The sequence below is a fragment of the Prorops nasuta genome, unplaced genomic scaffold, assembly GCF_024137725.1.
Source record: "Prorops nasuta isolate Cenicafe-Biocafe unplaced genomic scaffold, Cenicafe_Pnas_1.2 PNAS00011, whole genome shotgun sequence".
NCBI lineage: Eukaryota > Metazoa > Arthropoda > Insecta > Hymenoptera > Bethylidae > Prorops > Prorops nasuta.
The window spans coordinates 4,688,900-4,712,895 of record NW_027116808.1 but is presented as its reverse complement, the minus strand read 5'-3'; the positions used below and the strand labels follow the sequence as shown (position 1 = coordinate 4,712,895).

General features: G+C 40.3%; 4 protein-coding genes across 12 annotated transcripts in view; 1 reads left to right on the top strand and 3 right to left on the bottom strand.

Moving 5' to 3' along the window:
* Positions 1-25: 25 nt before the first annotated feature.
* Positions 26-6,356, bottom strand: LOC136777463 (probable phosphorylase b kinase regulatory subunit alpha). 2 transcript variants are annotated; one of them, XM_066733765.1, is made up of 15 exons: positions 6,099-6,356; positions 5,534-6,038; positions 5,016-5,461; positions 4,617-4,932; positions 4,340-4,553; positions 4,161-4,270; positions 3,223-3,370; positions 2,699-2,877; positions 2,487-2,637; positions 1,842-2,137; positions 1,205-1,760; positions 1,062-1,114; positions 841-999; positions 488-745; positions 26-422 (listed from the first exon to the last, which is right to left on the bottom strand). In XM_066733765.1, exons 2-15 carry the CDS (start codon positions 6,014-6,016, stop codon positions 195-197), a joined length of 3,597 nt encoding a protein of 1,198 aa, XP_066589862.1. In that variant the 5' UTR covers positions 6,017-6,038; positions 6,099-6,356; the 3' UTR covers positions 26-194. The 2 variants fall into 2 exon arrangements, with proteins under 2 accessions (XP_066589862.1, XP_066589861.1); XM_066733764.1 differs by lacking the exon at positions 3,223-3,370 and adding an exon at positions 3,920-4,067 and having other exon boundaries at positions 6,099-6,355.
* A 168-nt stretch (positions 6,357-6,524) lies between these two features.
* rho-4 (rhomboid-4) lies at positions 6,525-14,080 on the top strand. 6 transcript variants are annotated; one of them, XM_066733780.1, is made up of 5 exons: positions 6,525-6,653; positions 11,750-11,825; positions 11,901-12,089; positions 12,159-12,487; positions 12,557-14,080. In XM_066733780.1, exons 2-5 carry the CDS (start codon positions 11,769-11,771, stop codon positions 13,068-13,070), a joined length of 1,089 nt encoding a protein of 362 aa, XP_066589877.1. In that variant the 5' UTR covers positions 6,525-6,653; positions 11,750-11,768; the 3' UTR covers positions 13,071-14,080. The 6 variants fall into 6 exon arrangements, with proteins under 6 accessions (XP_066589877.1, XP_066589874.1, XP_066589871.1 ...); XM_066733777.1 differs by having other exon boundaries at positions 6,564-6,657; XM_066733774.1 differs by lacking the exon at positions 6,525-6,653 and adding an exon at positions 8,111-8,396.
* On the bottom strand, positions 6,647-10,672 carry Mks1 (Meckel syndrome, type 1). Of its 2 annotated transcripts, none has more exons than XM_066733772.1 (4): positions 9,570-10,672; positions 8,512-9,235; positions 7,432-7,790; positions 6,647-7,361 (listed from the first exon to the last, which is right to left on the bottom strand). In XM_066733772.1, the coding sequence occupies exons 1-4, from the start codon at positions 9,644-9,646 to the stop codon at positions 6,956-6,958; spliced, it is 1,566 nt and encodes a 521-aa protein (XP_066589869.1). In that variant the 5' UTR covers positions 9,647-10,672; the 3' UTR covers positions 6,647-6,955. The 2 variants fall into 2 exon arrangements, with proteins under 2 accessions (XP_066589869.1, XP_066589870.1); XM_066733773.1 differs by having other exon boundaries at positions 9,779-10,672.
* Positions 14,081-14,115: 35 nt separating the features above from the next.
* Smr (Smrter) overlaps positions 14,116-23,996 on the bottom strand; it is a 58,365-nt gene continuing 48,484 nt past the window's right edge. The window contains exons 13-20 of one of the 2 annotated variants that reach the window (XM_066734263.1): positions 23,661-23,975; positions 23,193-23,572; positions 22,830-23,105; positions 21,819-22,338; positions 19,973-21,714; positions 19,430-19,885; positions 19,158-19,354; positions 14,116-19,012 (exon numbers count right to left, since the gene is read on the bottom strand). In XM_066734263.1, the coding sequence (XP_066590360.1) occupies positions 18,370-19,012; positions 19,158-19,354; positions 19,430-19,885; positions 19,973-21,714; positions 21,819-22,338; positions 22,830-23,105; positions 23,193-23,572; positions 23,661-23,975 (4,529 nt within the window). In that variant the 3' untranslated portion in view covers positions 14,116-18,369. Of the gene's footprint in view, positions 19,013-19,157; positions 19,355-19,429; positions 21,715-21,818; positions 22,339-22,829; positions 23,106-23,192; positions 23,573-23,660; positions 23,976-23,996 lie in introns of both variants that reach the window. The other variant, XM_066734262.1, reaches the window with a different exon arrangement.

Below are 23,996 nucleotides of genomic sequence, written 5' to 3'. Positions count from 1 at the left end.
TTGGAAATAGACAATTATAGATCTTGGATAATTACAAGTAATATTACTGAATTTTTCTCACAAGGGGCTTAGGAATGCAAATGTACTACGTTGGAAGTTCAAACTATCAACTTAATTACGATTAAATTCGTGCGCCTTACTTATGTGTGCGTATATCATGAGAGACTAAAATATTGATAATTAAAGGCAACTAATTATGATATTGAACATTCTAAATCTCCATCCTTAGGCAAACAGTTTAAAGATGATGCTACAGCTCTTGTAATATATGTCATAGTCCCATAGCTTCCACTGGGAGCGCTATCGTAAAAATGTTGACAAACGTAAGCCGCCCCCCCGCAAAGTAGGTTTCCCATAGCATCCGTTTCTCTTTGTTCCTTTGGCTTTGCACAGCACAGTGTAGCATCACCGTCTATTTTCATCTGCATTATACAAGATAAAATGGTTTATTTTAAATACACACAGAGACATTAAATTAATGCATTACCTGATCTTCTAAAAATATTGCGTTTGCTTTATGTACCAAGTGCTCAACTGTTATAAGTCCACCTAAAGACGCCACTGCGTTATATTCGGTTACTAAAGTCAATACCATCAATGCTTCAACAACAAGCTGACGGTATTCTGGCTGTGGAATGGTATTAAGAACGGTCTCCACTGCTAAAGCAAATTTCAATTCACCGGGAGTCATTTCCTGAGTTAAATTCTGTGGAAGAACTTTACCTTCGATGGCTAAAGCTTGGCACTAAATTTAAAATAAATTTTTAGTCTTTATTAACTGAAACACTCTTAATTACTAAGATTAATAAATCTATGCAACTGTAATAAATTATTACATACTTTTTCTAACACCTGCCACACACGTGGATAGAAGTCACGAGGAACTCTATTTAGGGCGCCATCAAGGCGCCTTCTTCTCAACCATTGACCTTGTCGATCAGGTTCAATTTCACCCCCATCAGTCTGATCGGCACTTAAAAATCCACCAATCTGTGATTTCTAAAAAGAAGAATGAATGTTTTACCTTTTATCTTTTAAATCTTCACGATGACTTCCATTACCTTGCTCACTCTACTCGATTTACAGCTAATCACAGAGAAATTGCCACGCCCAACTAAAGGTCGATAGAATGATAAAAGATTAATTTATCTAGCTCAAATACTATTGAGATGTTAGAATTTGTTAACTTAATAAATGTACTAACCACTACTGATTGCGAATTCTTTGCCACTCATAATATGGTGCAATAAATTCTTCATCTCGAAAGGTGATAGGTTCAACAGATGCTCCGACGCTTCTTCGCCGGTACAAATAAGGGTTCTAGACAACTCGGTAGCCATAACTTGAATAATTAAACCAACTCTGAGTCTAAGCATTTCGTGAAAGAGTTGGGGCTCAGTTCTAATGAACATCGCGAGATAAACCAGTAGTTCTTGCGTTAGCATGGCAGTGGATTCATCATCCCCGTACGCTTGATGAATTAAGGCACGTAATTCGTTTTCTGGTAAAGGCTCCACGATAGTGTGTTCATTAGCCGGTGGCATCCCTACAGTCACTTGCTTTTGTCGTACCAAAAGATCCGTAACTGCTTTAGCTAAATCTTCCACTCGTTTGCCTAACATACCAGCGGTGTGTCTAACAATACCCCACATTTTTTGCTGACAGGCTTTCTCGTAGAGACCCTTCAGTAAATCCTTGACTAGCACGGGGTGACCTTCCTCGACCATTCCAGTATCAAAATACAAACCTTGTGTGTCAACCTAAAGAAAATAAAGTAAGTCCACGTATAGAAAATTATCGATAGGCTGTTTTACTGTCAATAAAGTAAACTTGGAGCGAACCAAATATTGCAAAATATCTCCTTGCTCCTCCAAGCTTTCCGTTTCTCGTAGCATAGCCAGTAATTCTTCTACTTCGGTATCGGCATACTGAGTTTCGGACAAATTTCTATGACGATGACTCTTCTGCGCATTAGTTTTCCATGGTAATAACTCATCGGTGGGCGATGGTGGGCGTTCAGGTAGAGCCGCTGGTACTGGCGCGGAAGCCAAAGTGGTATCTGTTACTTCAATAAATGGATTTGAATTTAATATTGCAGAGGGTCTACGGTCTTCTCCCGTCATCCCAAGAATTTCAGCTGAAATCAAATAAGATTCATCACTAACTAAAATTCAATGGATACTTTGCAAAATAGTTTAATAGAATATTGTTAGAAGAACATATATATTATAAAAGAAATATTGTAAAATAATCATAACGAAAAAGAGCGTACATGTATAAGGATTATAATTAAGATTAAGATTAATAATAAGAAAGATAGATCGTTAGTGGTACACTTACATTCTGAAGGATGATAGGGAGCGCAGCTGCGAAAATATATCGTTAAATTTTTTTAATACGCATCTTCGGGCGACATGCAAACAGACTGTTAGGTAATTAAAATTATTTCTACCAGGCCAAATCCACTACACGAAGTAGTTACTTACGTTCGACTGCGATTGACCTGGTCTTTTTAATGGCACCTTTAACAGACATTCTGCGTCTCATATTTACGCCTGTTCTTACAACCGGTTTGTTAAGAAGACCCGTACGATGAGGGAATGGCTTCATTAAATGTTCCTCTAGGTATTGCTGTATCTAAATATTCCAACAGTTTTTCTTATTTCAAGATTTAATATTAAGGATTAATTTATAATACCTGTGGATTTAATTTATCCGGACGACCATCCTCGGAATTTCCCAAAAAGCTTAGATTGGTAATACAAGACGTACTCAGAAAGTCATTTAAATTACCCAAAGAAACTCTCGTGCCATTGATGTAACCGCTCTTGAGCTTTTTCATCGTGGTAATCATAGCTAGAGGTATTTTACCCTGATCTATAAAAGAGAAACCTCCATATTAAAATAAGACCATTTAAACAATTCAAGTTCATGTAAAATCTAAAGTTAATGCAAACCAAAGAGATTGAGGACATCTTACTTACTAATCTAGACAAGCTGTAACGCGAGTTAAGTTGGTAAGGAAAATCAGCTAAAATACTTGCATCAATATAGTCAAAAGAAATGTAGTATGATATGTATATACTGGCCTGGGCCGTACAGTCTGAAGGAATTTTTAGTGGCACACTTACATACTCTTTTAATCTGTAATCGCGCGAAATTAACACACGATCAAGCATAAAATTAATCGTTCGCGGTGATCCAGGGCTGCCAGAAGCATACCTAAATGGTTGTGAGTAGCGACAAGTGTTATGGTTGGTCTGCCCAGCATATGCTTCCAGTTGATCGTGAGGAAGGCCAAGTTGGTGACGAAGGTATTGGCGAGGAGGCCAGCATCGTTGGTCATGTAGTACTCCTCTGCATCGAAGTTCTATCACATGCAACAAACGCGCACACCACAAAAACAACAAATAAGCAATCGCAATTTGATGCTCTTCGTTAGTTGACTTTTTAAAAACACAATCTCCTTCCTCTTCGTTCCGTCTTTTCGTTCAAATTCTTCAGCGTCAGTCGCATTAGAGTCGAGTAGCAAATGTCAAACCTAGTGTTTAAATAATGAATCTAACACGTGGATGACGGGTATCATTAAGTTAGTACTTAAAAAAAATGATGATTATCTAATCGGCAAACGTCACGACTGATTTAGCCAGTAAGCAAAAATTATTACAGATCCAACGTGCAGGCAGACATGTTAATTAAAATAAATGGACAGTAAAGTCAATCAAGTTTCACACAGACTGAAACTTCACTCTTTAAATTCTCTATCTGTAAACCATAAGTTTGTTTCACTATCTTTTTTGAGAATTTTCGGAATGAGAAACTTCTCGGAAAGAGGGTAACTTTGTGTCTATAATATGACCATAGGTTTAAAACTGGATAGAAATGAAAATTATGGTTCTCGGACAGTGAATTACTATACCTAGATGAATGTTCTTGAGGGTCATGACCACAAGAGGCCGGCCCAACATGTTCTGCCAACTAGACTTCAAGAAATTAATTTCGCCTTTGAATATGTCAATCATTAGCTCATAGTCCGATGCGATGTAGAAACGGGTCATGTCTGTCAACTAACGTTTAATTCAAAAGGAGGTGATATAAGAACAGAAATTAAGGTTTAATGAAACGAAAAGAGTATCTCGACGGTCTTGCTAATTAAATACCTGAGGAGTAAACGCAAATATTTTATCGTGCAGGGAATACAGTTTACTTGTACTGAGAATGCCAACGTCCCTCGATTTACGTCCAGAGAGTCCTAGCTTCTTATTACGGCCTAAAAATGACCAAAATCAATTATTACTTTCTTATCAATTTCAAGTTAATTTAATAAAAAGTTATTTGCCTAAGAAGGTATATAGGTGACTTAAAACTTTGGCTGGTTGTACTTCTATCGGAGCAGCTTCCGCTATTGTTTGAACGTGAATGTCATGTTGTGCTATTTTCTCCCTAATCTCAGCATCTTCGGCTAATATTACCACTTGAACCACCACGTCAGGCTTCTTCTCACTGCACAAACGACGATTTAAGGGGTCTAGCTCACCAACTGCAAGGAAACCCTATCACGCAAAATATAAGACTATCAATTAAATATATCATCCAAGTGCTTCCTCGACTTATACCTCTTGTAAAAGTTTCCCTAAAATGTACAGAGACTGGGCCCACATAAATGGACACCTTCCTAAAGCTATTCGATCCTGACTACCAGGTTCGGCATGTTCAGCATTTGCGCATTCAGCTTTAACAGAATACAATTCAGGAACCAGCCTGATTCCTTCCTCAGATTTTATAGTAATATCTTCCAACTGTTTTGAGTATTCAAAAACAGCTTCTTTGTTTCCTTGAAAGCAAAAGTCCAAGATTAAATAACAAAAGAATAAAGGCCATTCGCACTCAATATTCTCAAACATCCTTAACTCCCATGGTTCGTAGTAGAGTCTGCCATATGAAAAAATTATAATACTTTATAACATATCTTGTAGAACAATACGTCAAATATAAAGGTTACTTAAATTTCATACCTATTGGGATCTTCTTTCGGAGTCTTGTAACCATCTCTTAAAAATCTTTTACACCCGTATTTTCCCTGCAATTTTTTTGTAATAGCATCCCTTGTTAACTGAATCAAATTTGGTTCATCAACTGCGAATGCAGGAAAGCTTATAATAGCCAATAAGCCGCTATCTAATTCTTTGGAGTTAGATTCACGTGGTAGCATTGATTGTAAAACTGCTTGACACTTCTGTGCTTCGTCAGCCAAAACATGAATTACAGAAGTTGGTCCACCCCTAGCCCCAAATAAATCAAGCTCATTCATAGCTTCCATAGCTGCCTTTGCCATTCCGATGCTACTAGCGTTTAATTCTGGCAAACCATGATTAGTTTTGTCTCCTCTTTCCCAAATACCATAATCAGGTGTACAATAAGCAGATTCAATGTAAAACACCAGATTTTGAATAAATGCCACCTGCAAAGAAGCTAGTAAAGTACACAATAATTATAGATTTTATTGATAATATTAATGACAGAAGCTTTATACCTCATCCAGATTAAAAATAATTTGTAAGCCTGATGCTGTCATTTGTGCTAATACCAGAAGGTATAGAGAAATTGCATCAATTTGTAAATGTCCCCATTCAGCATCACCTACAACTGTTTGTCCATTTACAGAACTATATTTGGCATGAAGTGCATCATGAGGATTCTGCGTTGATTTAAATTTTTCAACTTTTTCCTTTTGCTGCATCATGGCCATCAATAGGCCTCTCATTAATTTTACGCAACTTTGTTCTAGCTCATAAGTTTTCGCCCGGTCTTCATCCACATCGGCTATCTTCTTATAGGCCATTGAAAGGCCCCAAACAGCGAGAATACAATAAATATTGTCCCTGACCCAAGCATGATCATTAGTCGGGCTTGCAGGGAAAAGTCCAGTGACTGGATTCTGATGGTTCATTATGATTTTATGTACTATTCGTTGATAATAGTCCAAGCGGACGCCAGAATTAGCTCTGCTCCTCATGTTCAGCTGTTTTATAAATTGTCTACAGTAAAATTACAAGAATGTTAATTCTATATTGAGGTTATATAAAATTGAAACTAACCTTTTTGAACAGTAGTTTTTCCTCGTAGATGGTATAGAAGAATTAAATAATTATAAAAACGGAAGTATATAAAATGTTTACTTAATTATATACATTTTTCTTAAACAATTTCTGAACTGCGTCAATTAAATATTTCAACATCGAAAACGCAATGTTAAACGAATGTCAACAGTGCATGTATATTGTATAGACAGATCTTGTGGTTGAGTTGAGTCGAACTAGTGCGAGAGCTAACCAAGTGAGCGAAGCAGGCAGCGCAGGACTAGCAGGAAGGAGGCGAAGTCGAGGCTGTCGAGGCTCGAGCCATCAATCATCGTCAGCAGTGTCAGCACTGTCATCATCATCAGCCAAGTTAGACCAAGTTAGACTAGGACGACTAGGTTGGAACTTGGGCTAAGATCCAATAAAGTTTGTGTAAGATAAGAGTACGTATTCAAGAACAGCACAGCCGACCAATTGAAGAAAAAGAAAAGGCTCGGAAAACTCACGGTTAGAAAAAAGTGTTTTGGTATATATGGTAGCTGAGGATAGACGAGTTTCTCATTGATAATAAATGTATGTAAGTTGGTTTAAAAAGAATGTTTACACCGTTTAAAGAATCGCAAAATCAGTTAGTGTATAATTTAGCTTTTGTTAAAGAGAACTCAGGGTGTAATGTTTTCATGATTGATGTATGCCAGAATCACACATTGTCACAGACCAAGAAAATATATTTTTAGGGAATAAAATACTTTCCACATAACCACTCTTGTAAATAAAAAGGGCTGAACCTATTTCCCTATTTTCTTATTAACATTCGATAATAATGTAATTGTAAAATTTTGTTAACAATGCATAAGTGTATTTATCAATAGTTCTCAAAAATGTCCAGCTCTAATTTGTATCATACGCTCCCTAGCAACTTTAAATTGTTCAAAAACACTTTCTACATTTTTCAGAAGGTTATCGGTTTCAAGATTTTTGAATTCCCTGTGCTCTTGCCTAAAGTGTTTTGAATAATTCCTGTCTTGGTGTGTAATATTCAAAGTTAAATTTATGTAACCGCTTGGTAAAACTTTTAAATTTAATTTGTTTAAGTTATTATCATCTTGATTTGCTGGAATTCCAATGTAAGTTAAATCCTCAAGTTCGTACGTGCCACCAGTGAAAAATCTTCTAAGTCTGTCAATAAAATTTCCCGCTGGCCTCCAAGTTCTAACTGTCAGATTATACGACCCAGGTAAAACTGGTAATGTTATCGCAGCATAACCTTCCGTACGATACCTGTTTTAGAGATAAAACATTAATAACAACATTGTTTCAATAACTATGTATAAAATGGAGAAAAAGTTACCTAGTCCATTTATCAAGGGATGAAACAGTAAACAGCAAACGAGGCCAAAATGGAGTGGTGGAATAAGATTCCAATGTACTGTTGTAATGGAACTCCAAAGGAATGTCTGCAGAATACCCAAAATATGCAGATTTCTTTTTTAAATTACACTTTTGAGTTCTTCCTAGCAACTTTTGTTTCTCACTGGAATCCCAATTCGGTTTCAATTCAACGTAATAAGCGATAAACAGTCCATTATAATCAAATTCATGCGCAGAGAGGATGTCTAAATTTAAAAAAATATTCAAGATACCGAAAGCTGGCAATTGCATTTCTTGAAAAAGCTCTATTTTTTTATTAAGACTCAACGGTTGTATTTCCTGGAAAAAGAAAGAATTAAATTTGTCAGTTTAATGTATTTAAATGGCAAAACTTGTAACTCTTATGAGCTAAGAATTTATTGATACTGAGATTCATCTAATTACAAGGTTACAATGCGAATATGCATATATATTTTTATGCATGTATGCAAAAATCCGCTTCCGTGTTCTGTTGATATTCTACCTTCTGTATGCACATGTCAGCTGTATATATATATATATATATATATATATATACATGTGTATATCGACTGATAGCACTAACGTATCGTACAGAAACTTTACCAAATGAATGTTTTGGAGAAGTGTAGAATTCAGTTGGTCACAGGCAGTGCACTGGTGAGGAGGTTGAGGCGCCTCGAGTGTATATACGGATACAGAGAATCTTAACTCACACGAGACAACGTAAAATTGAACCTTTATCACAATGTGTTAGTAGTGCTATCGATAATTAATAAAGGAATTTTCAACAAAAGACAATGAATAGCAGAAGCAACAGGAGAAAGTGATCGAGTGCTTAAAAACGTCAATTTTGTCTGACGTTTGATGTAAGATGTTTTATCCACAAAGGATTATGAGACAAATTTCCGAAATTTCCTATGTAGGGTAGGTATACACAGTAAAAAAATGTATGCTTTTCCTCCCAGCTTTCATTATGTTTATGCAGGGACGTATAAAAGAGGGAAGGGAAGGGAAGGACACGCGGTGGAATTTTACTTACGCGTTGCAAATTTTCCATCCGTTGTTGTAACTCCGGCGAGGATCGTTTCTCGGAAGCATGCTCGATCCAGTAATCGTAGGAAATTCCGGATTTGCTATCTATCGAGTAGAAGTTTTGGTTAGAGGTAAAGTCTGGCTGAACGATGAGAATTTTACGCGCTTTGTCGTATGTGAGAGTGCAGAGCAAAGTTTGGGAATCTTCCGAGTCCGTCGGTGAGTCCGATGGGTGTTGCTGGTCCTTCCGTGACAAGTCGGCCAAAATGTGCATAGAGGAAGATTCCGAGTAGACGAAATGATTGGAACGAGACGTACTATCGTTCGATCTATCGTCTATCACGCGTTTGTTAAGTCGCTCGCTGAAAGGTTTTCGATTGTGCAAGGACGGCAGCGCTTGGCGATTTTTCATTGCCAATTCAGACTCGTAGTTGCTGCTCGTCAGCAAGCTCTCCCGTACCCGTGCTACGGCCACCAACGGATCGTTTTCCGTCCACGAATACAAATAGGATCCGGTCTTGTCCTGATCAATCACTTCCTCCCTGCATTTTTTCCCATAATCCGTCCTGCTGTTTTTCTCGTCCCGATAAAATTTCACCTCCGACGGGCCAAAGACTTTTTCTTGCCAGCTAAAAATATACTCCTCCTCCAGGAGGAAGTTCGGATCTTTGCTATCTCCCTCATTTTCCAATAATTCAGCCAATGGAGATTTCTGCTGCACGATTTTCACTCTGAAATAATAAACGTTTCGAACGTAAACAACATTTAACATCATTGGCAAGTGACGAGAAGGAGGAGGAGGAGGATGAGGATGAGGAAGCCCGTGTGCGCCAGCCGTGCCACATGGCCTATGCGTGCACATCTCTAATTCAATCGACGTCTTTTTCGGAAGTCTTTAAAAATATTTCTCCCGCCGGAATACATCTTATTTCACCGGAAAGCTTTTTATAACTCTTATTGTATACAAGCATGCATGCAACAAATGTTATAAAATGATCAACCTTAAATCGTATAAAGAATACAAGTAACGGAACTCTAGCGTTGAAAGAAAATCATCTGAAATACCTTAGCTTAAAATTATCTATAGGCTGGCTGACTCTGTAATTAGCCGCTATTTTAATGCGCCGCCTTTTTTCTACCATATTGCTCACACAGAATCAATTATCAATGCGATATTGCACAACGATATTAGATAGCTTCCCGGATATCATAAAAGAATTAAATAGCTCGTTCTCGCAAGCGCAACAATATCGGTTTGCTACCGAAGAACGTACCTCTGTACGTACATACACGTACGTTTATCGTTTGTCGTTTGCACGGTAATGTGTATACATCCTCGTTGCCTGGCAACTGCTGGAAAGTATTAGTTACTAGAGTCGAGTCAGTCAAGTAGAGTCGTGGAGCTTCCTTACCGAGAAACACTCGCCTTCTTCGGTCTTCATAATTTTTACAAAGGATATAAGGAAAAAAGAAGGGGAAGTTGTTTATAGAGCAATAAATTGAACAGTTTCTTAAGCCACGTAGATTTTCATTGAAAGATTTTTATTTTTCGCTTTTATGACATTTTATCGAGTACCGAACCTTCCAAGAAATTCTTGCTTTTGGAAGCAAGGGAAACTGGTAAAAGCATGTTTTTTTGTCGTTGGGGATTCACAGGGAATAGTTGGATCTTTTGTGTTGGCGCTATATACCTAAGTATAGACGGAGAAAAGAGGTGCTAATGCGAAATCGAGAATCAAGTTATTGAGATTTCTACGTTACAAAAAAATTGCTATAAATTCATATCAAATCTTGCAACTTTGCATTATAATTTAAGTGATTCAAGGAAGACTAGTAGATCCCTATTGGACGTAGATTCTCTAAACGAGGGTTTTCCTTGAATTTCGCGATAGATAGAAAGAGATACATGAAAAAGAAAGCTCGAGAACAATGAGCTACGAGTTGAAATTTCTGAGCGAAGCTTGATTTGTTTATAAGGAATCTAATAGTTGTTTCTCTAAACATTTGCATTGGGTTTAATTACGTTTATTTGTAGAAGGGAAGATGCGCGGATGCGCTGAGTGAGAGCGAGGTTTTTTTGTCGGATTCTAATTTACAGGTAGATAGAAAAGGTAAAAAAAGTCAAGGTCGAAGATCACAAGCTACGAGTTAAACGCAGGATTACGCAGCCTAACGGAATATCGCATAACGAAGAGGATCTTAACCTCGCTTCTTTCAACTGTCTTGTAGTATTTCACTTTTATTAACTTTAACACCTTCAAAAATACATACATTTAACTGCTGTTAACCAAAAATCCCAATTATATCGATCCCCTCTCCTCACATATTAATTCTCCATGATATTGCTGACCAAGCGTCGTTCTTTCATCGAATAAACTCCAAACAACTTCCATGTTACTTCAATAAAACCAATCACATACAACTTTCTCATATTTAGAAGATACTTCAAATAACTTACCTATTTAAACTTGGAATAAAGGTGCGATATTTTTGTGGTTATGACGACGAAATTTTTTTTTCTTTTTTCAAGAATTTTATAAATGAATAAACATTCAGTTTTATTTAAACACGTTTGAAGAAATTAAAGATTAAACGGAAATCTAAAGAATTAAAGCAGGAAGATTATTTGACGAAGGTTCGGCTGGATTTTTACATCGTGTGCTCTTTATAGATTAGAATTCAAAGAATCGCGGCTTATAGACTTATAGTATATATATATAATGTACGTATAGCATGTATGTGTGCCATGGTTTGTGATGGAATATATATATATATATATATTATATCACCTGTACATTACTCACCTATCGATAATGATAAGAAAAGTGTGACAAGGAGATTGGGTGGACCATACTGTGTTGAGTTATACTTGCTTCAAAGATTTTAAATTTTGCCAAAACCTCGAGAGAGTCCGACTAAGCGTCGTCAGTTGTGAGTTTGACGAGTTTTCTTTTTCTGCACCTGTTGAATAGGCTTGAATGAACCTAACCAGTTTTGTTTACATTTCCATTCAAGCAAATAAATCCGCCTAATGCACATGCATTGAAACAATTAGTTTATCATAGAGCTGTACTTTTTTGTGGGTAACTCGAATTGCTTGCCAATTTTCTTTTCTGTAGACCAGCTTTTTCTACCTAGATAGAATCTTTAAAATTGCCAACTGAGAATTAAATTGATGAAATGTTCGAGTAGTTCAAGGATATTTTTTATGGTTGATTTTTCTAACAGAATGTTTCATTTTTCAGAAGTTTCACATTGATAAGAATGGCAACCAGTCAAGGTGAAACTGGTGTTACCATCCCTTTACAATACAATGACTCTGTAAGTAGAAATGAGCTAATTATTTTTAAAGGAAAGTCAAATTTCTTTATTTTGCAATTTGCACGTGATTAACAGCATTGGAAAAGCATATTTGAGAAGTATGACCTCGATGGAGATGGCAAAATCTCTTATCAAGAATTAAAGGCAATGATTAGAGGATCGGCATATTGCAATGATATACCTGCTGGTGTTGTACGTATGGTAATGAGAAAAGCAGATTTGGATGATTCTGGGTATTTAGAATACACCGAATTTATAGCCATGGTAACATTTTAAGAGTCTATGATTATTCTCAACTAACTTTTTTATTATAGAAAGAATTGCTTATCGTAGATCCATAGGAAAGATATGCAAGGAGTATTCGGCCACCTTGTGCAGAAGTATGTGCATACCATGGTACCCCAAAGGCCAACTGGCTTAATGCAGTCGGTCAGACAGTCGAGTGATATTCCTGATGGTCAGTATGAGGAAGAATACACTTGTAGACCACCAGCTATCGCCATGGTGATTATATCTATTATAGAAATTATATTATTTATGTACGATGTAATCGCACACAAGTCACTATCCGTGGAAGGTCCAGCAGCAACATTATTTATTTATAATCCACATAAGAGGTATCAAGCCTGGAGGTACTTAACATACATGTTCGTCCATGTTGGGTAAGCATTAAATTTTTGGTACAATCTATTGAATCATTGAGATGTTAATTAATATATTTTCCTATTCAGAATATTCCACTTGGTAGTTAACTTACTAGTACAAATAATGCTGGGTATTCCATTAGAAATGGTTCATAAATGGTGGCGTGTTTTGATAATATATATTGCTGGTGTAATAGCTGGATCTCTGGGAACATCGATATCTGATCCAACTGTATACTTGGCTGGTGCATCTGGAGGAGTATATGCTATAATTACTGCTCATGTGGCAACTATTATAATGAATTGGTCCCAAATGGAATTTGCTGTTCTCCAGCTACTAGTATTTCTTGTCATAACAAGCGTGGATGTCGGTCAAGCAATATATAATCGATATGTGGCCGATACGAATGATCAGGTAGGATACGTGGCACATCTTGCTGGAGCCGTTGCGGGATTGTTAGTAGGCATAAATGTTTTGCGTAATCTCGAAGTTAAAACATGGGAAAAAGCCGTATGGTGGGCCAGTATCGTAACTTACTCAGTACTTATGACAGCAGCTATTTTATGGAATATTTTGTATACTTCTTATTACGAAGATTAGTCATTCGTTTATGAATGAACCTGATGACCAAATCTTTATCAATTTTATGTCATTTTCAATTCAAATATATATATATATATATATATATATATATATACCATTAAATATTTGTTAAGCTATCCGCATAGTTAATCTTTAATAAGAACCATGAAATTGAAAAAGGGTATAGAATTGTATAGATGATTTGAATTTCTACATAATTTTAAGCTCTTTGATAGAATTACAGATTATTTGCACCAAGTAGTTATGCAAATAAAACTTTGCGACTTAAGTCTTTTAAAGCGTATGTAATCTGGATAAGTAAGAGGATATTCGTTAAAGTGACAACAGAGATCTCAGAAAATTTGACCCATTGGTATAATTACACATGACGTTAATATTAAAAATTCATCTTAAATGTCAGTAGAGTTTGCCTGGTCATACGTTTTTTATACAGAACAAAGGCAACAGTATTATGTACGAGCTTAGTTTTAAACAATTAAGAACCGATTATTTCCATAATTATTATACTCCAATTATCAAGCAGCATGCAACGTCCTAAATGGTTAAGTGTAGTTTATTTTGATGTATACTTTACTAACTTTGTCATAAGTACTTTATGGCTCAAATTACGTACTCGGTATTACTAGGAAGATAAACCTCTCTCTCTCTCTCTCTCTCTCTTTTTCTTTTGTTATTTTGAAATATTTTTTTTTAATTTAATAAAAATGAAACCTGTCGCATGTTATTTTCGTTACTGTGCCTTGACAATAGTCAATTATAATAACAAAAGTATAATTAAAGTATTGAAAGAGAACGCAGCAGAATATTCGATTGCGAGTAATGAAAGTTTTGCTACCTGATTCACCAGCGTACAAATGAATTCGTTACAAAGATAAACGTAGAAATAATCAAAGACACGCGTACCACCTTTCATTGTTCGTAATCGTTATAATGCAATGTGTGTATATTTTATACTTACTTTGTAAAGAAAATGTAATAAAATAAAGAATATAGAAAAGTCAATGAAAAAATTGAAATAATAGCAGGACTCTCATAGTTATAACGGAGGTGATTTTTATTTCAACAAAAATAACAATTTACATTGAACTGTTTTGATAATAATATTATCGTGTATGCTACACCTTTAGTTTACTGTAGGCGTGGTATGCTCTCGCTTGCTATTAATTGTAGTCAATTTTTTCCTTTAATTAGTTCGCATTAATAGCGTGTGGTTTGTAGATAATGTTCGGTACATTAGGTATTATCGTTTTGTTAGCATTTTCAATTATGCGATCGCGCCTATGAATTATGATACAATAATCAGCGGGGAGCTGGGCGAGTATCTCAATATTATCATTATATACACAGGCTTGTTGCGCGTAGGGACCGAACGACGGATGCATCCATTGTGTCCATCCTGTGTGGTCGGTCACACTCTCTCGCTCTCTCTCTTATTTTTTTATTCCGTCAAATGACAAACGTGTAGGTACATGTACATATACCATCTTTCACAGTACGCGTTACGTTCCCTATTCTAGACTAAATGATTCTGGAGTCGTAGCAGTCATACACTAGCCCCTTTGTCTTCTTAAAATCTTAGGAAATTAAATTTTGCCGAATTAATATATAATACATCTGCCGTATATTGTACTGACAAGAAATTAACAAATTTGTAAAGTAGCAGTTATAACCCGGGTGACGGGATCAGTCACGATTACGTAAAATGACCAATTTTATCACCCGAGGTGTCCAGCCGATCATCAAGCAGAGCCTGATATATCTGCAATCGGTTGCACGTTATACTATAATTAGTTGAGTGATGCACTATACTTATTATGCTATAAAAAATGAATAATTTACTGTCCAGTGAAGTGGCTTTTGAGGTCTTTGAAAATTTCTTGTCCGATCTAATACGGGCAACGGGGTTGCAGCACAAAAAGTGACCTTTAGATATTCTACAATTGTTATAATAGATTATAACGTTTCAACTTACTTTTACATTTGCCCGACCCTCCATTTTGGAAGCATCAATAACAATTTCTGTGAAATTTCTCAAAGTCATGAATGGTTGTTCGTACGAACGAAACTCTTGTCTTAACTAACGCGAGGGTCGGCAAGAGACTATATAAGAGGAAAAATAAAAATTCTCCTGTTATATCGTAAGAATGTATGCAATTGAGTTCACTCGAAAAAGAATGCATGGTGATTGGACAGTTTAACGAAACGATTTATCTCGATAGAAGTTGCGAGTCCAACTTTACACGTATATATATATATATATATATATATATATATCAGATGTTTCTCAAAAGGCGCGAGAATTTCTCCTTTTGTTCCTCGCTCAGTCCCATTTTCTTAATTTTCGCATTAACCAAATTCACGTAAGACAAGCATAATACGAATTATTGAAGGACCCTCGGTGAGATTGAGCGAGCCGTCTTTAAATCGCACGTGTATATAAGTGTAGTAAATTGTTTCGTTTTACAACTGCTAATACATAAAATTCTTCGACAAATGAACATTGTATACACACTGTTTGAACATACCCGCAGTAGCTCTGACGTATGAAGAACGTCAATCTAATCGCACCTGTTGAACGTGCCGTGCGTGCGTGCGTATGTATGTAGCTGCAAGAAACGTTCAGGTTTTCAAATACTTCGAATAAGACGGTAGAGACATATGTAGATTACACCTCATCGATAAAGATAAATTTAGCTTAGATGGATGAAACTGCTGCCAATGGAAAAGGCGATACATACCATTTTCAGTCTAATAAATAGCACACGATGTTTCCGAAAATTTCTCCACGACAACCACAAAGATCTATAAATAGCGTGGATATTATACATATTGGTTTCCTGCGCTTTAGCGATACACAATTTTCTTTTCTCTTTCATTTATAAGTAATAGGAACGTGATACCCCAATGGGGGGGAGGGGGGGAGAAGAGTGGAGGAATATTTAGCGCTGAAATCTACGGAAGTCTGCTAAAGATCGTGATGGTGAGGAGGGGGGGGGGGGGGGTACACGCGCCAAATCGTTTTTAAGCATTTGAGAAACGTATCGAGCGAGCCCGTTCAATCACTTCGTCTTTCAAAGATCAAAGGACGTTTTTCGGTGAATTTTGTGTTTGTGCAATGCTATTTCTCAGAGACTCACCCAAGACACAAGAAGTTGGGCCACAACATATACAATATGTTACTTATGGTGGAAAGCAGACACGGAGTAATGGTCAAATGAAAAAAAAAAAAAAAGAAAGAAAAAACTCAGTAATCGTGTTACGCTGACGACATTAAAAACTTTCTTTTATCGAATCAGACCTGTGAGGATTAAATGAAAGATGCAAATCGCACAGTCAAAGTCACATTGCTTACAAATATAAAATTAGGCTGTATAAAAAGTTTGTTTTTCTAAGTATTCATCGCGCGAGAGTGCGTGCGTACGTGCGTGCGTGCGTGCTTGTGTGTGTGTGTGTGTGTGTGTGTTGGGTATGTATGGTATATGTATATATAACGTCATGTGTGTTTACATAAAATTTGAGTTTTGTATTCAAGTGTCGCTTATGTATTTTGATAGTCAGAGCTTACATTCGGGTTTTCCAATAATTAAATGAAATTAAAAAATCGCAAAGATCCACAGAAACGCGGAATCATTGATTTACATCGTCTTTTTATTTTAATAATAAGAGAACGTAGTTCGGGAAAAGAATATTTCCCTAGTCAAGTTTTGTGGCGCCTAAATTCCTAAATGCTATATTACTTACGCCTAAGCCTAGATTCTTACAATAGCATACGGTAAACTAGCCATCATATTTCTACATGCTCAACTTAAAAATTAATATTATGTACTATGTACAACACTTAAGAGTTACACTGTTTAAACCACTTTTACCAATGAGAGGATGAGACTCGCTGAAACCATCTCCCTCCCACCCCTTCCCGTGTAAAACAGCCGTCCGTATGTGCGAGAATTTTTGCGTTATACCGCATCGTGTCTTACGCTTCTAAGTTTCTTCGTATCATTTTCATCTCTATCACCTTTCCTTCCTTTGTCTCTTATAATTATTGACCTTCTCTCATTAATCGTCGCCTAAGAGCTATGCAGTTTGCACTGGTATAACAGTCGAACCTCTACTAATCCCAGACACATCACAGACTCATTCGAAATAAAAACACGCACGCGACAGAGCGTTGTATTATCGTTTAACGATTATATATCATTAATATGTACAAAAGAAGCGTCTGCATTGTGAACATGGGGCTAGCCTACACGTTCTTCGGGTCGCGCCTGACCTTTTTCCAGTTAAAACAAATGTATCGAATTCTAAGATTGTTCGCTTTCTTTTATTTCCTTCCAAACTATGTATCACTGACGACTCTTGTCGCGCATTGCTTTTCCCCGTGCATGGGAAAAAGGAACAACGTTCATTCACCTCGACAAATGCCAATCGGACGAGCGGTTCGTTAATCGCGGTATCGAGGAAAGCACGCGGCATTGTAATTGGTAGAATTCGTGAGCATTGAAAAGAATAACCAGCGAGAAGAAAAAAGGCCGCGTTTGAATTAAAAATGTGAACATCCTTTGAATTTATGTTGATGCTTCGTGTAAAAGTGAAAAAACAGGAGAAACGAAAAAAAAAAAGAAAAAGTAAAAGACATTGATCTTCGATTAAAAAGAAGGGTCACAGCATTGGTAAAAATTCAGTGCGCGAACGCTTATCCTCGGATAGCCGTGTTGACACTGATGATCATCGATCGACGAACGAATCGTATGTCTTGAAAATATCAGGTACGTCGATCGACGGGACACGAGAAGCGTTTCTCTATGAAATGAAAAAAAAAAGAGCATAGATGATCCATCGTAGATCAGCGTCCACACGGATAGCAGGAATGATCCTTTACTAAAAATTGGAACCAAAAATAACAGAGGTTCGTAAAAGAAGATTAGAGAAAGGCCTCTATTTTAAAACGTATCGCAAATCTGATACTCGAGAGCGTACGTCAACATCGCTTTTTGAACATTTCAAGTAAATCAATCGACATGCTTATAAAATAGAATAGTAAGATAATTCGTCAGCTAGCGGTGAATTTATCGACCAGAGGGAACGCGATGGCTTTCGTCCAGGAGCATTGATATTCGTTCTGTATCTGATCATCGTCATTGTCTAGGTTATGGAAATCGTGATCATTGTTTCTACGACGGTAGCGAGATTGTCGAGATGAACGACATCGGTGACGCGCGTAAACGCGCATCTTCGGGGTTGTGCCAGAGTATTTGAACTGGAGCATCATCGTAGCAGCGGATGAATCACTGGACTATCAATCCTCGTCCGAGAGGGGTTCGTATTGCGCGGAGAGCAACGGTGCTGGCTCGGCTTGCATTTGCTCGGACTTGGTCGTCGATGCGGAAACGGAAGCTGAGGGTGGAGGCGCCGGAGGAGGTCCCGTGTGGACTCCTAGAGCGCTGAACGGATAGAACGTGGTGGTGGGTCCGGGTACGGGTACGGGCACGGGCGGCTGAGGTGGAGGATTCGGCGCATCATCGACGACCATCTCGCCACCGGAAGGACTCTCGTTGCTGCCTCCTTTATCGTCCTTCTCCGAAGCTGCGTTCCCGCCGTTTCTGTCTCCCGTCGAGCCGGCTTTGTCGTCTTCGGAAGTGCGCATCACCTCCACGATCTTATTCTTTACGTAATCCAACGGCGACAAGTGCGGTTTGTTGGATGGTGCACCGGAAGCTCCGGTGGCTGTCGTTGTATCGTAGAAACGACGACCGTAGTGATTGCTGGCTGTTTCCGGTGGAGAAACTGGCTCGACGCCGTGGTATTGCTGCTGTTTGCCGATGGAGGATGCTGTTGGTTGTTGCTGCGCTACGCGAATTATTTGCCTCTCGTCGTTTGACTTGGCAACATCCGCTTCGTTGGACTTCCGACTCTTCCACTGATCTTCCGAGATTTGATACCTGTTGTGTGTAAACATTGTAATAGAGAGACAGCGATATATATATATATATATATATATATATTTGTATTTTTTTGTGACAAATTTTCCTCTATCAATACTCTGATTAATTTAATTTTCCGAGGAATAAAAGAAACGATACTTACCCGCTGAAAGACCTGTAAGAGGCGTGCGGTGCTCCAAAATCTTTGTTAATAATATGGTCAACATGCTCGCTTAATGTAATCGGCTTATTGCCGCTTCCATTATTGCCACTTCCGGGGCCACCGTTACCACCTGCAGATTCACCAGCCGGACTGTGAGCTAGGCCGTTAGGCTCTGCGGGACTTTCCCGATGAAATCCCTAAATAAACAAGTACGCGTTAATATTCTATAGAATTAGAGATAATCAGCAATGAGGAATAGTAGAGAAAATAACCTGAAAGAGACGATCACCGGGACGCGTGGGCTGATTGTTGGAGGCAGGACTTCCGCCAGCATTTTCGACACTCTGATTGATCTGATGCGTGATGATCGCATCGATCAAGCTAGCAGCGGTCAGGGTCGAGGATGATTCGTTCTGTTGCTGATTGGAGGAAGACTGACTCTGTCTTGACGAGGACTGTTGCTGTTGCTGCTGCGGTTGTTGCTGTTGCTGTTGATGTTGCTGGGACTGCGGTTGTTGCTGAAGCCTCGAAGACTGAGAGAAAGCACCGCTCATCAGCCTGGACGACTCTCTATCGAGTTGCTGTTGATCTCTGTACAATTGAGCCATGTGACGTCTCTCAGCTTCCATTCGATGTTGCTGCTGTTGCTGTTGCTGAATGTGTTGCTGAAGCTGCTGTTGTTGTTGTTGTTGCTGTTGTTGCTGCTGCTGTTGCTGCTGTTGCTGTTGCTGATGCAAATGAGCAGCTCTGTCCCTTCGTTGCTGAATAGCCAAACGTTCCGCGTGCTGTTGCTGCTGTTCCCTCTGTTGCATAACCATTCTCTGTTCCTGTTGTTGCTCGCGTTGCTGCATAGCAATCCTCTGCTCCTGTTGCTGTTGCTGAATCTCCTTTTCGCGTTGCTGCACAGCCAAACGATGCTCTTGATGCTCCTTCTCCCGTTGAGCAGCCATTTGCTGATGAATATCCTTCTCTCTCTGCTGGTGAACGGTCAGACGATGGTCGGGATGCTGCATTTCTTTTTCTCTCTGTTGCACCGATAATCTGTGCTCAACGTGCATCTCATTTTCCCTCTGCTGCGCCAGTCTGTGTTCAGCCTGCTGATGGATCTCCTTTTCTCTCTGGTGATGTTGCTGCACGGCCAAACGATGCTCCAGCTGGTGCAGCTCTTTCTCCCTCTGAATTCGATGCTCCTCCTTGTCACGCAAATGCTGAAGATCGCGTTCCCTGTCACGTTGATGATGATGGTGCACCACTGCCATCCTGTGCTCGGCCTGTTGGACAGCGAGGCGGTGCTCCTGCAGACGCATCTCCTGCTCGCGGAAGGCTCGATTGTTGTCGACGTATCTGTCGGCCAATAATCTATCCGCCATTGTTTTGCCAAGACCCTCGTGGCTGCTGCTCGCGGAGGAGCTGTGGCTATGAGGATGCGGCACGGGAAGACTTGGTTGCTGAACGGCAACGTCCACCAGGCTGGAGAACGCTTCGAGACCCGGTGGAGGCGGTGGATAGTGAATTGGCTTCTGGGTGTTGTGCCTCTGGATGACCCCTTGACGCGGCTGGGTGTGGGTTTGCGGTGGGGGCGGTGGTGGTGTGCTCGCGTAGTAGAGAGTGGACGGTGCTTCGGATTTCACGACGGTTTCCGCATTGCTGGTATTCCGGGTGCGAGCGTGCATTTGCTGACTGGTGATGTAGTCGTTCATTATGATCTGCCTGGAGGAGAGTTGCTGCTCCATCGTGTAGCTCGGTGGAGGTCGAGAGGAGTAGGAATTGTACTGGTTGCTATGGGTGACCACGGCCGCGGCCGCGGCCGCTGCGGCGGCGGCGGCGGCGGCACTTTGACTCTGCGGTGGTCCCGGCAAAGTGGTTGCTGGCGAGTGCCTGATGGTACGGTGGTAATCGTACATGGGGGAGCGTTTGTCCACCGCGAACGGATGAACCGGCGTGCCCTGAGTGATCGAGCCAGTCTCCTTCGGTTGAGAACCTGGCGCGTTTACACCGGGCGGCGCGTTCACCACGCTCGCCGCGCTCCCCGTGGGATTACCTGGTGGCGTCAGTTGCCTCAGGAGGCCCTCGTACCTGGCCCCGGAAACCGGGGTACCGTGGGTTATCGAGCCACCTTTGTGACCGGAAGTAGCAATGTTGCTGAGTTTCGGCGAGAGTTTTGGGTGTTGCTGGGGTGGGACGGTGACTTTGTTCATCTTTGGAGTAAGCGGCGCTTGGGGCCTAGGCGAGGTGGCGTAGACCAAGGGACTCTTGGCGCCTCGGCCTTGCTCGGAATGGGCGTGGGGATGATAATAAGCACCAGGAGGTGGTTCCGGCCGGTACATGGAGACCGTTGGAGGTTTGTGAGGCGGTTGCAAGGAATGATTGTACTCCTGTTGCTGCCTCGGTTTCTTGATGCTGAGGTCCAGCGTACCCTCGGTCTCTCGCATCGACTGCTGAACTTGCATCACAACCAGACCTTCCTTGGGTAGATGATCCGGTGGTAGTGGTGGTGGTGGGGCTTGACTACTTTGGCTCGAGGGAGGGCAGGGTGTAATCGTTGCTTGCATTTGACCTGAAAAAGCAGAAATCGATAGAGATGTGTCCCAAGCGCGACATTACAAATAATTAAATGCGAAATGTTTTTCTAACGAGTGCTCGTGTTCAAAGTTCATTTACCGATTTGCTGAGGACTAGGTGCGGAGCGATGACTGTGGTGCGGTCCCGAGACGACTGACAAAGTCGCCAGACCAGTGTCCCTATTGGACATGGCAGTATTGGCCATACTGGAAGATGGTTTGTACTCTCGAACGAAGGTAATATCGTTGCGATGATCGGTCTTGAGAATACTGGATATCGTCGGTGTACCGGAACTAACGGGTACCGAGGAACCACCGCTACCAGCCGGGCTATTTGGATTTCGTTTGAGCTGCATCTCGATGACTCCCAGCATGAGATCTTTCACGGTCAACGGGTTCGCGTTGCTGGTTGTCGACGGTGGCGAATGAATGACTGGTGGTCCTTGCGAGTGCGGTTGTTGTTGTTGTTGTTGTTGTTGCTGCTGCTGCTGCTGCACCGAGGATTGCTGTTGTTGTTGCTGCTGCAAAACAGAGCTCCCGCTGGTATTGGCAGCTGTTAAGGTCACAACCACGCTACCGTTGTCGATGTCAGCGCCACCCTGACCTTCGTCCGCCGTCTCCTGAAACAATCGGCGAACCTCTATCAGACGGCTCTATCGTGGAAAAAAGTGAGAGAACGCTTTGGAAGAAATACGAGGGACAAGCTTTGCCAGTTCGTGCAAGACGAAATAAAAAATTTAATTATCTGGAAAGTGTACCCAGAAAAATGATTCATGGATTTTGACCCCATTAACAGTTATATTCGTGATACCAATAAACTAATTTTATTAACATTATAAATAATTGATTGAATCTTGAATTATTCATAATATGAATAAATTTACTTTATTCATATCACGAATAATTGTTAAATGGGGTCAAAATCCATGAACAATTTTTCTCTGTGTAGAGGGTGGAGGTGCAACCAAATCAAGAAAAGATCAAGAATCACCTCATATATCAACAATAAGATTCTGGTTGGACATTACAGGTATTTTTGCATAGCAAAATCACAAAAAAAAATCTAGGTGCTTGCGAGAAAGAATGGAGAAGTTGGAAGGGTCGTTTTTACCGTAGCAGAGCTGTCGTAGTCCTCCCTGCTGGCGGCTGGTGCGTTGCTCGTCCCGTTGTTGCCAGCAGCACCGCTGGAAGACTGTTGGCCGTTGGCCGGTGGTACCAGCGAGACCACGGCTATATCCGAAAGTTTTTCGCTAATTTTCTGCTCGGACCGGGAGAAAGAGGAGAGGGATAAGGCGCTGGACGTGGAGGATGCTGCGGAGACTGGTGCTACTCCGGGTATGGTGTTCGCTGGACTTCCGGCGCTGGCCGTATCGCTGGAATCGTGAACCTGCGAAAGAGTCGATACAAGGTTCAAATATAAATAGTACATATATTTATGATTTTTAACAAAGAGGTTTAGAGAATCGGTACTAACGGCCAACTCGTCGCAACTGCTGGTGCTGCTACCACTCTCCTCTTCGTCCGTCAGGCAAGGCCTCCGCTCCTCGCCCAGAGACTGATAGTACTCGGCGACTATTTGGTCCAGACTCAACTTTTTCCGATAAGCAAAGTAGTAGTTCTTGCATTGATGGTTCGTCTTTCCAGGTATTTGCTCGGAGACCTTTGCCCAGTTGGTACCGTGCTCCCTCAAAGCCCTCCTCAGCAACTCGAGTTCTTCGTCGGTCCACTGACGGCTCGAGGAATCCGTTCCATCCTCCGTTACTTCCACTCCTACCCCGGTCGAGTGCGTCGCCAGTCTTCGGGAGATGCGGTTGAAACACGCCGAACAACATTTGGTGGTACTGTTTGGTATTTCTGTAGAAGAGTTGAATCGGTGTAAATCGTCATTGGAGTGTTTCCTTCTTTATCTAATGATTTTTTAGAAGGGGTGGGGGATACTTACGGAATTCCTGAACGATCGGATCTCTGACCTCCGCCGGAAGATCCAACCATTTGGCGGGAAGCGCTCTGAGACGTTTGACCCTGGCCTTGGAGCTGTTGTTCAAATTGGGGCATCCTGGCAGTGGACAGGCGGTGTAGCGACCGCGAACAGCCTTGCACCTGCAAGTATTGCAAACTCTTGCCCCAGCTGCTACCTGCTCCTCTCTCAACCCGTACTGAGAGGCCTGGCTTCTCTGCAGAGCTCGACTCTGCGAGCTTCCTTCCACCACGCTCTGGCAAACTGCACACGCGTGTGCTCCCAACTGCCTCGTACCTTCTGCAAATTAAAAATCACAAT